Genomic DNA, 16,730 nt, shown 5'->3' on the forward strand with positions numbered 1-16,730 from the left:
TCATGTGGTTTCGGAAAATTCACACTCGCCTCCTTTAAAACAAGCGATGTTTTCCACACAGCCTATCAGCAATGAAAGATTCCTGTCGCTTTTCATTTTCTGGATGGCGGTATAGTTTACCACCCGCTTCGTTGGCTTCACATCGATGATGGTGGAGAACTGTGACCTCTTTCTCGCCGCGCAAACGGAGCTGTCTGCTCCGTCACCCCACCGAGTCCCCGATGCTTACGATTCGTATGGTCACGTATGCTCCATGTATGTATGTGAATGCATGCCATTTTGTACTTGCATACTATTTTGTGCGGAGAATAGCTGACTCCTCCTCTTACTCATTTTGCTTCAGATCCCTATCTGCTTTATGGCAATTTCCACTTTTTTTTACGTGGCTGACTCTGATCATTTTCACGGTCGTCCAATACCTATCTTGCATTCGTAGCCATCGATTCTCAATTCTGTGGAGAATCACAACTCTCTGAAATGGTATCTTGCATTTGCAGCCTATGCTCTCCTCTTTTATAAATACCTATCAAATCACAGCTCTCTCAAATGCATAGCAGTTCTTGGATCTTCTGATTGCAAGTTTGGGGAAGATGACACATCGTCCCAAGTATACACAACCTGCCTACGACAAATTGGTGAAACACAAGATCCCAAAATCCAATGATCCAAATCGTGATCAAGCTGGATCGAGCACAAGCGCACGAGATGTCAAGTTTGTGCTGTATGGATCACCCTTAGATCCCTGCAGCAGAATGGTGCAGGCATATCTGAAACATAAAAATATTGATTGCCAATATTTTAATGTGGAAAAGAAAGTAGGGTTCCTGGCTTTAAAAGTATGGGGCCTTCCTTCCTTATAATATTAAAGTTTTCAGTTGTTGTTTGCAAAAGTGCTAAAGCGGATTATGTTGTTTGTAATTTGTATTTGTGTCATGCAGTCCTCTGGAAAAGTTCCAGTACTCAAGGAAGGAGAAAATCGCTCGTTCTTCGGTAATGATATTAACTCTATATGTGTTTAAGCATTATATGGGTAGTCTACACTCTTTTCTTCAATTCATACATTCATTTTATATAGACCGACCTGATTCCGTTAGATAAAGCTTGTCTTCTAGAGTGTGATATTTTATTGATTATACCTTGATGTGATCTGGTTTGTGCCCTAGTTACCAGAAACGCGACGGGAAAGCCCCGTTTCGCGTTTCGACGGCAGAAACGGGTTTCCCGTCTGAAACGGCCATTTCTAAGCCATCTGACCGTTCCAGTCGGCTGTGAAGGAGTTTGTAGCAAAAATATCTGTGAGTTTTTGGTGCTTGCCACTGTCTGCTGCGTCCTTTTAGGCTATTAACTCACCACTTACACGAGTTAACCAGCAGTTTGTCATGCATATAGATTTAATATATTTTTAAGTAGTGGATGACGTGTTGATTTTCAACTAATATAAGCAAACAAACACTGGTAGATTTTTACAGCAACCCTTCTTTGGTAGATTATGCAGAGCATTGGACAGACAGATGAGGTCCTCGCCCTAGGGTATTTTAGAGATTTATTAGTTTATTTCTATAAGTATTTAATATCTATTTAGCATTTGTTTGTATGTTGAATTTTTTAATTTTTATTTCTTTTTATATTTTAATTTTATAAAAGAATTATATATATAATACCATTTCTTATGCGCAAACCTTTCTAAATTCCGTTTTTCGTTGGGTTGCGGTTGCCGTCAAGTTTCACGTTTCTCGTTTCTGGTAACATAGGTTTGTGCAGATTCTTAGTTTTCATGCGATTATTGAATAGAATAGAAGAATGCTAAAGTCATTTTTATAACTTTCAGAGGTGTAAATGATTATTAAAATGTTGAGGATGAGTTTCCTGTATTTATATACCTGAATAGGATGACTTAAATTATCGATTCCCATATGGTGTATCGATTGCGTGAATAAACATGATTTCGGTGACGCAATTATCACTTTCTGTATCATATATTCAATTTAGATCTGATTTGCGCAGAGCGGAGTTCCAATTTGCATGTAATTATATTCATTGTACATCTGTAAACATTTTGTGGGTATTGAAGATTATCCTTTTCCATGTTTGTATTCAAAACTTACTTGATTGGCGTAGAGAATCATTTTCCATGTGATATTGTGTCGGTACAGGGTCAAAGAATATCTTGACGTTCTTTGGAAAGCGGTTCAACAATGTGCAGAAACAAGAGGTTATAACTGTCGAAGAAAAAGTGAATGATTTAAATTTGAAGCATGTCGAAGCCGAACAGAATGTCAAAAGTTTGCAGAAATTTCTACGTGAATATGGGGAGAGGCAGTTAAGGTTCATGGAATATTACAGCCTTCCTGACCTGACGTATCTCATGATGCATCGTCCAACTTTTGAATCTATACTGGAACATTTACGTGAAAAATCTCTGTTCGCGACAGATGAACACGTTAAAGAGTGGTGGAAAAACATTTCATCCCCAAAAGAATGGAAGTTAATTAGCAAATAATAAAAATATTAACGAATCCTCTCTTTCTGTGTTTTGCAGACTTTTGAAATAATAGCACTCCATGATTTCTATCTTGTAGAACAGTGAAAAAATAATTCCTTCCTTTACAGAGGTTTGGTTATCACATTGTCTACGAACTTTTTTAATTTTCCTACGATATCCCTAGTCCCGTTGTAATTTGGATTAGGGATGGGACATTGAACTCGTAAAATGTTATGGTGTGTTGGTTATGAACATATAATAGTTAATGTTTATGAGTATTATTATTATAATATTATTTGTTAAATTTAATTTATGGATTTTTTTGGATTAATTTGGATTATTTATTTATTTGCTAAATTTAATAAGGAATATGGATTGTTTGTGAGTACCATGGGTTCAAGGTAAGGTGAATTTTGCAGTTTTATGAAGAGATATGGACTATAACATCGATTCTAGTGTCAAGACCTTCTAAGTAATCTTCACCTAGCTTTAGATATATCCACCTAGGTATCAATTATGTGGAGTATTATTAAATGATTCTTTACCTATAGTTTCAGTTCACAAGGATTATTCGAAACTTGCATGTAATGTTCAGATCAAACACTTTGTCAATTGCATGGTTCACATGCTCTACTTCTCTTGTGAAGGAACGATGCTAACTATGAGTTTTATATATATATACTCACACACGAAGTAAGAGTTCGATTAGACACTATCAACTGCATTGTTCACTAGCTCTACTTGTTTTGTGAAGGCATGATGCAAATTCTTTTTTGGATTTGAGGCTATGGATGATAATCATAGTGGTCTCTCTTTTTTATTACAAATCATGTGTATATTATTTCATTTGCTATGGGTCGTGACTTTTATACTAATTAAGTAATTTCATTATATAGTTTAGGGATCCATCATAATTTACACATTATTGACTATTCTATGCATTGATCAAACTATTGTCAAATTAGTTATGAGTTAAACTTAGATGATAAATATTTTGTCTTCTAAAAAAATGTTTGAATTTAGTTACTAAATCTGATGAAGATGTACTCCCTTTTCTATGTCTATGCTTCTCTTTGCAAATCTAGTCATGATGCATCAAACCAGTTGTACTACTTAAGGTTATTTCATGACATAACTCTATAATTTCACATTTGTTGTTGATATGATCTGACAATGTGCATTTCGCTGTACAAACATTCATATGTTCAGGTTGTTAGAGATGAGGCAAAAACTTCCCAAGCTAATGCGAGGTGGACTATGGTAAGAAATTGTACATTATGTTTTGATTATTGAAAATAATGTAATAATGTATTGCTTTCAACTTGATCCATTGTCAACTAGGTTACTAGTCAAATGTTACAATAAATAAAAGATAAAGAATTGTTAGTCAAGCTAAAGAATAGCAATTGAATTTTATGTCATGTCTACTTGAGTGTGTGTTTGGGGCACTGCTCTTATTGCAGGTGATGGATTTCTCTTGTTACTCTAGCAGCCTAGATAGTTTCTACCAGTGGTATGTGAATCTTAGTGCCAATAGCTTATAAGAAATGAATGTTCAAAGTTATGCTAGAAGGTTGGATAGTTTTTGTTAGTGGAATGTGGTTCTTGAGGGAAGCACCATAGAGATGATGGACCATGCTTTATATTTAGTTATTTGGTAGACTATAAGAGAACGATAGTTCTAAAAAAAATAGTTAATTATAAATTTGATCAAAACCCCTACTCAAGCATTTAGCACACCCTATAGTGACAAGTGATACTCTAAGTTACAATGGTAGGAAATCATTAGGTGAATAGCTAATGGGTAGTTACTTTGTCTACAATAAGTTGGCATGATTGAAATCTTGCTCACACACAAATTCACATAGTCTAGTGGGATGAGCTGGATAGAAATGTACATCTACTTGGTTGGGATCACATTGTACCTCCTCTAAACCATGGGATAAGATAAGGTTGAGGAAGCCACTCGATTTCAATTAAACACTAAGGTATGTGCTCATTTAGTATAAGTATTTAACCTATATTAATCTGAATGTTTCCACTAGAACCAAATTTGTGTGGATGACCTTTAGTCAGACATAAAGTTTTGAAAAATTATATTACATTTATATTTAGTTTACTCATTTTATTTTTAATTATGATAAGTGTGGGTTTTGACAGGGCTGGCCCTTTTACAAAGTAAGGATGTTACCAAATGGGTAACCGACAAAAATAAAAAGGAGTAATACTGTTGAATCATCAAACTGAAAGGAGAGCAAGATAGCAAGAGACATATCCAAACAGCCGAAAAACTGCAAAACCAACGCACCTGAAAATAGATACAACAGAACGATGAAAGTTGAAATCAGTTATAATCAAAGTTGGGGCCGAACTTTAACCCCAGTGGAATTTTTGTGAGGGAAGAACCATTAAGCACTGATTTTTTCCTTTCTAAGAACAATTTTCCATGAATCATCACCATTGCATGTGGAAAACTTTTGAGCAGAGGAGGAAGCACCTACAGAGCATATTGAAGGGTTCCCACCCTGACGAGCACCCAATTTTGGAGGGGGAGACCTTATAGATTGGAGACATGTTATCAAGGACCAGTAAGGGGAGAGAAGAGCCACTCAAACCTCTAGAAGTAAGGGCACCCAGAGCAGGGCTTCGTGCAGTCCAAAGCGATGAGAAAAACAGTAGTCAAGATGAAGCACCTGTAAAGCTGTATGTAGCACCCTCTACTCCCTGAAGCAGAATGGTGCTGGCATATCTGAAAGAGAAAACTATTGAATGCCCAATTGTTAATGTAGAGAAAAAAAGCAGGGTTCATGGCTCTACATGTATGGGACCTACCTTCCTTACAATATAAAATTTTTCGGTTGTTGGTTGCACAAGTGCTAAAGCGGGTTATGCTGTTTGTAATTTGTATTTGTGTTACGCAGCGCTTTTGAAGTGTTCCAGTTGTCCGGAATTGGAGATGTCACGCTTTTTAGTAATGATATTAATTGTTACATGGGTATTCTACACTCTTTTTTCCAAAATCATACATTCATTTTATATAGAGTGATCTCATTTCGTCAGATGAAGCTTGTCCCCTTCAGTGTGATATATTTTATTGAGCTTGCCGTGATTTGTTTTGTCCAGATTTTTAATTCTCATGCGATATATTGAATAGAATAGAAGAACAGGTCGTTTTTATGACTTTCAGAAATCGTAAATGATTATTAAAAGGTTGATGATGAGCTTCCTGTATATATAAACCTGAATAGGATGATTTAAATTATCAATCCTTATATGATATATAGATTGTGTGAATAAACATAATTTGTGTCACGTAGATTATCACTTTCTGTATGATATATTCAATTTATATATTTAGACGTGATTTGGGTAGTGCAAAGTTTCATGTTGGATGTAATTCTATTCATTGTATATCTGTAAACACTTTGTTGGTATTGAAGATTATCCCTTTCCGTGTTTGTAATAAAAACTTACGTGGTTGGTGTGAACAATCATTTTCCATGTGGTATTGTGCATGTAAAGGGTGAAAGGATATCATATTGGGAATGTATTAGATATATATGATGAGAGGTTGTCAAACAGCGAGTGCTTTTGCAGAGACATCTTACACACTTGCAGACCTGATTATATACTGAACGTTTGTCCCGAGGAATCTCTGGGTGGGAAATGGAGTCATGTTGAAGAGTGGTGGAAGAAAATTTCCACTAGATCTTCATGGAAGGATATTAAGAACCTTCCGAAATTAACAATATTAACAAATCCTCCCATTCTGCGTTAAGCAGACTTTGAAATAATAGTACTCCAAGGTTTCTATCTAATAGAAGAGTGAAAAAATAATTCATCTTTTTAGATAGGTGCGGGTTGTCACATTTTCTAGGAACCTTTCTAATTTTCCAGTGATATCCCTAGGCCGTTTAGCTTAGGGATGGGAATTGAAGTCATTAAATGCTATGGTGTGTGTTGGTTATGAACATATAATTATTAGCCATTGTATTTTTGGTGTGGAATGGGTAGGTCAAAGAGATTTGGAAGGTTAATTAGGAAAAAAATTAGTCTATATTTTACATACACGTGTAGTATATGAGGTCAATTACTAGGTCTTATAGCAAATGATATTGTTTGTGCAACATATGTATCAATAAAGAAGTATTAGCTTCAAATAAACTATGCTTCCACTTATAGGGATCCAAATATGTCGTAATGGACAATTAGGCTCCATTACCAATAGGCTCAAGTGATGTTTCCAATAGAGATAGAGAGGAAGCAAAGGAGAAATATAGGAAGAGTGAGATAGGGGGCTGAGAAGATAGAGATTGAGATGAAGGAGAGAGGAATAGATAAGAGATAAATATAAAGAGAGGGAGAGGGATTTAAGATAAAAATAGAAGGAGATACAAAGAGAGGTGTAGGGAGAGGTACATATGGAGAGAGATAGCGAGATAGAGAGATATATAGGAAGCAAGAGATATGAAATAAGTGATAGAGGGAAAGGAAGAGGGAGATAGAAATAGATATTGATAGAAGGCAATATAGAAATAATGAGAGAGATATAGAGACTAGGAGATAGAGGTAGACAAAGATAAGTCTATAAGGAGATATAGAGAGGAGTGAGAGGTACATAGTGAAATGGAGATAGATAAGTAGAGATGAAGATATACAAATGGAGAGACAGATGGAAAGAAGGGGTGAACATGTATGTGAGAGAGAGGGGGGAAGTGATATTGCTAGAGGGAGATATGGTTAGAAAGACATAGAGAGGAGTGAATAAGAGAAAGAGGTATATATAATAAAGATATAGAATGAGAGGAAATAGAGAGAGATGTAGATAAAGCTATAGAGATATGGATAGAAGGAGATAGAGAGATATATTCAACAGATTCAACCTCAGTAGCCTATACTTCAGCAATATAACCAAAAACTATAAAACATGCTACCTCATAAACACATAATCATCATAACACACATAACACTAAATTTAACGTGGAAACCCAAATAGGGAAAAACCACTATGGGATTTTGGACCCACTAAGAAATATACTCTTCTAGAGTATGCTCGGTTAAAAGAAAATCTTGTTAAAGACTACAAACATATTACTAGATGTGACTTGGTTAAGGGATTTCCCTCAGATCTATTAAGATCTTCACTTTGTTAGAAGTGACCTTGTCAAAGGATTTCAAACACTCAATCAGAATGTCACCTTGCTAGAGGATTTACAAATAAGATTGTTAAGTCCACTCGATTAAGAGATTTTCTATCACTTACAAAATAAACAATAGTAATAAAATATATCTGCAACTTCACATCTAAAATGTTAAAGCAGATTCTTATTTTCTCAACACTATCTAGTCATAAGACTTATTGTGTCCCTCTGTTGGGCTCCCTACTCTGTTATTCAAACAGGTCTTTAAGCTTTTGTGCTCGGTAATCACTATGTAGCATCCCTATGCTTACACTTGCCCGCATACATTGTTTATCAGCAGTTCCTTATTTATAAACAATTTGCCAACCGCTTAATCTCCTTGATCACATTTCCCATGATCAATCATAGCCATCAGATCTTCAATCTTGACTAGGTTCAATGTATCCTTCAATCTGAAAAATGTTTTACCTCGCCTTGGAACTTGCATTCCTTTCTTGGAACTTGTGCTAGGTAATTGCGATTCAATCTATGCTGTAGATCTTCCTCTTGATTTTCCATTGCCGTAGATCCTTAACAAACTTCATTCATGTCATACCAATCATTTGATCAGTTCCAGCTCATTAGCATCCTTCATTAAATAATGCTTTTATTCATCCAATGCATTCTGTTATAGCTTGGTTTGTCCTTAGTAAATACTAAACTTCACTCGGTAGACATTCCACCTTCATTAACTGATATCGATAACCTTAGGGTTTATCGACTAGGTTCCTTAGGGTTTACCGACTAGGTTCTTTAGGGTTTACCAACTAGGTTCTTTGCTCGGTAACATAGAATAGTATTAACCTTACAATCAACAACATATGTAGGATATCAAAACAATCTAAGCAACATGATCTCATCTTTGTCTAACTTGGTAATAGTTGCCCATTGAATAACTTGTTTCTCCCCTTATTCTTCACATTCTTTCTGTGTCACTTACCGACATCTTTATACTCATCAAATCATACTTCTTAAGATATGGCAACATCATACTAAGTCAGAAAATCAATTTCTTGACATCAATGACAAAATAATATTATTAAGACAGTAAACATCCTTAATCAGTTATATCCATAATCATCAACAACCTTCTCAATATCCTTATTGAAATGCCAACAATCTCTCATTGTAATTGGAATACTAACAAGATATAGTTAATGAGAGAGAGGTAGAGAAAGATATAGATAGAGAAAAGCTAGAGATAGTGAGATAGAGATAGAGGGAGGGAGAGAGAGAGAGAGAGAGAGAGAGAGAGAGAGAGAGAGAGAGGGAGGGGGGAGGAGGGAGGAAATGATAAATTGTGATATAGCTATAAATTGAGATATAGCCATAAATTGATACGAAGACAATAAAAATATATATTTAAATATAGTTGTTTTTTAAATTTATTTATTTATATATATAATATCGTATTATTATATTATTTAAAGATTTTTTGCATTATAAATGATCAAATTTAATGTTTGAATCAATTTAAAATATATATATTTAGTATACCTAAAATTTATATTATAAATATATTTATACAATAAGATAATATAATTTTATATTTAAAATAGATTCATTGTTTAGTTTTATTTGTATATAATATTATATTATAGTTATAACATATATCAATAATAAAATAATTTACTAGTGTAGATATCTTAAATACATCTGTATAAAAGACATTGAGAGATGTTAGTACGGGGTGAGTATCTAATCTAAAAAGTAATTTTGACATAGACATCTCAAATACATATCTCTTGATTTATTTTGATAGATGTATTTAACATATATATGCTAGTATTATAAATTATGTAAATATAATAACTATAATTAATCCTGTTATAGTATTACTTAATTTAAGAATGAAAAAAACAATACTAATTTTATAGTTTGCTCATACTAAATTTTTAAAACATCATATCATATAAATGAATATAAATTATTTATGCCAATTTACAATATAGAACTTAACCATATAACTAATAAAAAACAAGTCTAATCATTCAACAAATTAGAAATTAAAAGATAATATATAATTGTAGACACCCAAATCTGTCCACTTAATTAAATGAATACTTAGTATTTATTTGATTATTTAACCATTGATCAACAATTAATTAAATTAATTCATCTTAACCCTCTTCTCCTATTAATTAAATAATTTATTCAGTTTATTTGATTTAATTCACTTAACTAAATTCAGACCATTAATTAAATCCCCAAAACCATCTCTCACAATTAAATAAATAAAATTTTATTTAAATCACCTTTATCCTCCACCCACTTTCATTTTGCTACAAATGCAACTTGCACCAATATTTTAAATAAATAAATTACTTATTAACCTTTAATGGCTTCCCTTAAAGTCTTCAAACTTAATGGCTTCCTTCTAGAGTCTTCTCAAACCTTTAATTCAAAGAATGTGCAGTATACTACATTTCCAGAACATTGGTAGGGTATGAGCTCAATTATACCCCTATTGAATGAGCTTGTCTAGCAGTAATTTTGGCAGCCCCCGAATTGAGGCACTACATGTTGACACACAAGATACAACTCATCACCAAGATAGATCCACTAAAGTAGGTACTCAGTAAAGCAACACTAACAGGCCGTTTGGCAAAGTAGGTTATGCTCCTCAGCAAATTTGACATAGAGTACCAAGTGGGGATCACAAAGCTGGGTATGCTATTGAACTTAACAACTTGACTTACTTTGGAGAGAATGCCAAACCTTTTAGTCCAAAAAATATTCTTTTGCCTATTTTATGTTTATAATTTTAACAAAAAATTTAAAAATTATTTGAATGTAGTTTTTTATAAAGTAAACACCGTAATTTAGTTACTGATAAAATGCTGAAATTGAAGTTACACAACCCACCACACTTTAATTACTAAATTTTACCATTTTAATCAATATTTTTGTATATATTGATAACTTGAAACTTTAGTGCATAGATATATTTTTTACTATTTTTTATAAATATATATTTTTCAATAAATTTGAAAAGTTGTGTGTGTTGAAATATAACTTTTTCCAGTTCCCGCTATTTTTTCCTTAATTATTTATCCAAATTAGAAATGAATTATATCTTCTTGACATAGATTCCTTTCTCTACTGCATCATATTTAAAAAAAAAAAATTAAATAAATTTTAGTATTTTCCCTTGACAAGATAATCAACCTTATAATTTAGTGGTGATGACCTACTTTCAGTAAAAATAAAATATAAAATATCAAAAATAATTAAAATATTAAAAGATATATTTTTGAAAATTCACTTATAGATCTATAAAAGGGTATTTTTACATTTAAAAAAAAATATTATTTATAAGAGTAGGAGTTGTTTAAATATCGATTTTTTATTTTATTTTTATTTTTTTGCAGTTAGACCCAAATAGGTATTAAATATACATTTAGTACAAACTTCCAATTGGAAAAGTTGTGGTCCATATATAACTTAGCTATAATGAATCTATATAGACCATATGTTTGACTAAAATTATTTTTTAGTAAAAATTACTTAAATTCACTTATGCTGATAAGTTAGCCTGAAACGTGACACAATTTTGTGCTTTTACCTTGCATCTTCCTCATTCCCTGCATTACCTAACCTGCATTCTATCCCAGAAAAAAGGGCAAGAGGGGGGTGTAGTGCCCCTGTTTCTTGCCCTAATTTGGGGTAGGGCCCTCTGAAGACCACATTGAAGGTTGTGCATTGAGCGAGAAACCCTCCCCGATGTCGGCCTATGACAAAAACTAGTTTCATTAACCCTAATTGACAAGTATAAAACTCACATTTGCCCTATCATTTGCATAACTAATAAGGTTCAGATAATTGAGATCATGCATTCAAGCAATCAAGTGTTCAAGAGCATTCATGCCTTCATCCCTTTCAAGAATTGAGCATCTTGTGCCTCCCTTCAAGGCTAGGGGTTGCATTCGAGTCAAGGATTCAACCATTGAAGAGGAGATCGATTCCTACAAGCAATTCTATCAACATTTCTATCACAACCTCCCTTGAGGTTATTTACATTTCAGTTTTTCATTTACATTTACTTGCAAGTACTTTCTTTCATCATTTGGTTGATTCCAATGCTCAAGTTTGACCTGAAGGCAAACCCTCAATCCCAACCCATTTTCCTCTATTTTTTGTGTGTAGGTTGCAGATGCTCAACTATAACTTTGGATTTGCACTCCATTCACAGAGGTGGAAAAACCCTTTTTGTTTCCTAGATTTTTCGGAGGACCGTGTACACTTTCCCTACGGTCCGGACAACATTTCCTCAAATTTGCAGGGCAGCTTCATCTCGACATTTCATTGTCAAATCTAGGTGCATAGCTTCATCCCACATTTTGACCTTGAGTTATAATCACTTCTTCATCTCTTTTCACTTAGTCTTAATAGATAAATTCAATCAAATTCCTTCCATTCCAAGAAGAGGGGTTTTCTTATCATTCTCATATCATTTCGTTCAGAATTCAATCTTCTTCTTTGAAGGTTGAATCTAGTGAATTTTCCCCCCTCTTCCAATGTAATGTGTGAAAAGTGTTTGAAGGGAAATCCATAGTGAAACTATCATCTCTCCTTGGAGGGAAAGGGCAACTTTCCTCTTGATATCTCATTCACACAGTTTTCACCCACCATTACATTTTGGTGAACCTGACATCTTGCATGCCTTCTTTTGAACAAAATTGCATATTTTTCATTTGCATGTTTACACTTTTTCTGTAAACTTAGTGGTTAAATTGTTAAAAATCCTAGTTTTTAAAATTGGAATTGAACTTGTGATTTGTAAAAATTTATTTTTTTGTCAAATTCAATTTCCTCATTTTCTTGTTCAATTTGCAAATTAAATTTACAAAATTAAGTGGTTAATTGCTAAAACCCTAATTTTCAAAAATCATCTTGAACTTGTGCAAAAATTGAGTTTCCATTTAATTTTTAGATTTGTGATAGTTTTCAGACTTGTCTTCATTCCTATAATTCAAATTTTCAATTTCCCTGCTTTCCCCAAAATTCAAATTTAAAAAATTAAGTGGTTAAGTCATAAAACCCTAATTTTTAAATTTAATTGGATTTTGTGTAAATTTCAATCAATTTTATTCAAATTCAAATTTCTAAACAATTTCCAAGGTGTTCCTATCCATTAGGTTTGACCTTTTTCAAATTTGCAATTCAATTCCTCTTTTTCTTCAAAACCCTAATAGGGTCCTATTTTCACATTTAAACCTTAATTTCACTTATTGGGGTTAGCTTAAAATTCATCGTAATATCCATCCTTGAAAATTTTCAAAAAAATTTGGTCAGACCATGTGCATTCCTGCCACAGTCCTCGGCTTTTTTCCCAAAATTTTGAGAGACTGTTATGACTGGATTTAACAACCTAAATCCAAAGCATTGGCTGATTTTTTCAATTTTTTATCCCTCTAAAATAAAAAATACCTCCAAAATTCAACATTTCAAATTTCAAGAAATTTTTTAAAATTAAGAGGTTAATTATAATCTGCCCTAGTTAAAAAAAATCTTGTTCTTGTTAATTTTAATATTTTGTGGTATCCCCTTGGCCCTAATTTTAAATTCCAATTTCTTTTAATTTTTTTTTGGAAATTGTGTCATTTTCTTTCTCCAATAAAGTTCAAATTGTTTGATCATTGTCTTAAATTTTGCATTGTAAACTCAATTTTGTAAGCTTTGTTCCTATAATTCAAAATCCAAAATTCAAAATTTCCCTCTAGTGCATGAGTTTTACTACCATTAGTCCTACCTATACTATCCCCATTAGATGAAGCATTAGGATTAAGCCCTCCCAAGGTTTAATTACCGAGGAGATGGAGCCTAATTTGGGTGACTTCTTTAATGAGGATAATGATATTTCTTCTCTTCCTAATCATGTGCCTTTTTATCCCATTGATGAATCCCATGATGAAGAAGAAGCTTTAACTAGAGTCTCTATAGATCATCTTTCCAAATTGGATAATCAATTTGATAACTTTCAACAATGGATGTCCCAAGAATGCCCTAATAGTGAAGCTCTTCCATTAATTGAAGGTCTTAAATGCATGATTCAAAGTGATAAGAATGGAATTGATATATTGCATGGTATTTCTTATATTGTGGATTCTAATGTCATTCCTATAAAGAGTTATGCCAAAACCCTAGGTTATTCACAACCTTCAACACATGTCAATCCTTCTATTCATTTGACTACTCCTATGACTAGTGTTCCTACTTTCACCTCAAACATCATGACTACTTCAACTCAAAATTTCATCCCTACAACAATTAGTCATGGCAGAAAATCCCTTTTCTTTATTTAATCCTCCATCTTTACCTATGTCTTCAATAAGCATTTTTGTTATCCCTCAACCAATCAATGTGATACAAGGGGGAAATTCCTTCAAAAAATTTGTTCCTCCTTTAAGTGTCCCTTTTCCTACCCAATCATCACCTATGCCTACTTATCAATATGTCTTATCACCTTATTTTCAATCCATTCCTTCTTTCAATAATTCCACACCAACTTCTTAATCAACTATGTCTAGCATCAATTCTTCTACCAAAGAGACAATTAACAATCTTGCTCAAACCGTGTCTTCCTTACAACAACAAATTGTTTCTATGAGTCAATCCAAATTTAGTGTACCCACCTTTGATGTTGTGAGCCCACTTTCTCCTGATATTGTCAAAGTCGTACCACCTAAGAATATAGAGATCCCTCAATTATAACTCTATAATGGAAAAGGTAATCCTCTTATGCATGTCAAAACGTTCCAAACCTTGTATATTGATTTTGCTTATGATCAAAGATTTCTTGCAAAATTGTTTACAAGAACACTAAGAGATAAGGCTTTACAATGGTATTTCTCTTTGCCTTCTTATTCTATCACTTCTTTTCAAAAACTAGCAAATTCTTTCATCCAACAATTTCTAAATAACATTGGTCCTAAAATCACTTTGACTGATTTAATGCATTGTAAACAAGGTGTTAAATAAAAATTGATTGATTTCATTGGTAGATATAACAATTTGTGTGCTCAAATTTCTTTTCTTGTACCTGATAATGATATCTAAATAATTTTCATTTCTAATTTACTTAAAGATATTAGGGAAAAAGCTTCTTTTGTCTGAGTTTATTTCCTTTCCGTAGTGTACAACAATTCAGAATTATCAACTGGTTGTGAGTCAAATGGAGCAATCCACTCCTATGGCTCTGAGTGATAAGGGGGAAAGCGTTCAACAACCATTTGCAAAGTTAAAACCAAAAAAAGGCTTCATCAATTTCAATGATACAAAGAACAACATCAATGTGAATGCTACAATAGGTGTGCCTCCTATTTCCAATTTTTTTCAAAAGAGAAGGACAATTGACTCCTTTGAATGAATCTTTGCATAGTATTATGTCTCAGTTGCTGCAAAGAAATGTTATAAAACTACCTCCTATAAAACTAGATGACCCTTCAAAGGTAGCATCCCCTTATTTTGATAACAATTCCTTTTGCTAATTTCATCATGAGCTTGGTCATGATACTGAGAAATGTTTTGCATTAAAAAGTAAAATTCAAGATTTGATTGATAATAATACTATATCTGCAGTAGGCGTGAATGATAAGGGAAATAAATTAGTAGCTCCTAATCAAAATATTAATATTTTCATAGATCCCTTGCCTTCTCATACCTCTAACATTATTGAGACTACGCATACTTCTCTCTCTTCTAAGGAATTCACTTCTATTGCTCTGAATTTGGTGAACATGGTAGAGAAACAAGATACACCAAAGGATCCTTGTATTACATTTAACCCTAGTGAGACCATTAGAGCACCTGATGGCCCTTTATACATAGTTGGGAAGGTTAAGGATATACCTTGTCACAGTGCCCTTATTGATCCCTCTTGCATGGTTAATGTCATAACTGAAGAGTATCTTTTTATATTAAAATTGCATAAACCAATATATGATGATTCTAATGTAGTTGTGAAGTCATTTGATGGATTCTCTTTGTGACGCCCTACCCCGAGTCGTCATAGCATTGCAGTTATTTTTTATGTTGGACCTATTATTGATACTTTATTTTGATGCATTATGGATATAGATTCTATATGATCTAGTGATTGGATAGCATTGATATGGTGTATGTCATTTATTTTTGATTTGTAGTACTTTATTTATGATGTTAGAAAACATGGATGCATGCCTTATGAATGATTGAATTTCCTGATGATTATGATGATGCCATTGAGTAAATTATTTTATGTGGATTTTATTGGATAATTGGTAATTTGATTGTTATGATTTAAATTGTATGCAAAGTGTCTGAATTGTATCCTTTTCATATATTAATATTGCATGTGATTATTTGGGATTACTAATGTGCAAAGTCATTTGTGTAGGAAAACTAATCCATCTGACCATGGAAACTATTCCGAGAATCAAGCTAAACCTATGTGCGTTTGTGAAGACAAGGGTCATCTATTTTGTTGCCCCCATATTTGGCATACCTAAAATTTGAATTTCAAATCGATCTCAATGTTGAATGAAGATACAATAGGTGTTTATGTGTAAGTAGTGAGCACGTGATCCAAGGTCGTTGCTAGTCAAAATATGAAAAATGGATGAATTTTGGAAATTACCAAGAATTGAGGGAAATAATTTGATTTTCATGTCCTTAGCATCATTTGTGTCATGTGGCCAATTTTTGCCTGAACCCAGTTCATATTTTGCTATATATTAAACCTTCAAATTTTGGTGTCCATCACCTAGAAATGATTAAAATAACTCATTTTATGACTCATCATGAGGAGTAAATAATGTTGTTGGATTTTTTACCTACCATTGATGCATGTTTCAAATTTCAGGATCTATTTCCCTACATAGAAGAAAAGAATAGAAGAAATTTGTTGACTTTCATAGTTGCAATAGCCATAAGGGACATGTATGTGAAATATGAGAGAATAATTAAGGCAAGTGACGTTCTTACATGCTAGTTCAAAGAGATGTCATCTCAGCAAATGCAATATTTGTAGAGAATATGCACAAAATAGATTTAATGGCATCGTTGCCATTGTCACTGCACATGCAAAA

General features: G+C 33.1%; 1 protein-coding gene across 2 annotated transcripts; it reads left to right on the top strand.

Annotated features, from left to right (window-relative positions):
• Positions 1 to 430: 430 nt before the first annotated feature.
• On the top strand, positions 431 to 2,772 carry LOC131859949 (uncharacterized). Of its 2 annotated transcripts, none has more exons than XM_059214252.1 (3): positions 431 to 836; positions 939 to 990; positions 2,154 to 2,772. In XM_059214252.1, the coding sequence occupies exons 1-3, from the start codon at positions 591 to 593 to the stop codon at positions 2,498 to 2,500; spliced, it is 645 nt and encodes a 214-aa protein (XP_059070235.1). In that variant the 5' UTR covers positions 431 to 590; the 3' UTR covers positions 2,501 to 2,772. The 2 variants fall into 2 exon arrangements, with proteins under 2 accessions (XP_059070235.1, XP_059070236.1); XM_059214253.1 differs by having other exon boundaries at positions 431 to 815.
• Positions 2,773 to 16,730: the final 13,958 nt, after the last annotated feature.

Source organism: Cryptomeria japonica, chromosome 11, assembly GCF_030272615.1.
Source record: "Cryptomeria japonica chromosome 11, Sugi_1.0, whole genome shotgun sequence".
Classification (NCBI taxonomy): domain Eukaryota; kingdom Viridiplantae; phylum Streptophyta; class Pinopsida; order Cupressales; family Cupressaceae; genus Cryptomeria; species Cryptomeria japonica.

Coding starts and splice junctions, on each gene's coding strand:
- LOC131859949 (XM_059214252.1), top strand. CDS start 591: ATGACACATCGTCCCAAGTATACACAACCTGCCTACGACAAATTGGTG. Junction 837..938: donor TAGGGTTCCTGGCTTTAAAA/GTATGGGGCCTT, acceptor TGTGTCATGCAG/TCCTCTGGAAAAGTTCCAGT. Junction 991..2,153: donor AGAAAATCGCTCGTTCTTCG/GTAATGATATTA, acceptor GTGTCGGTACAG/GGTCAAAGAATATCTTGACG.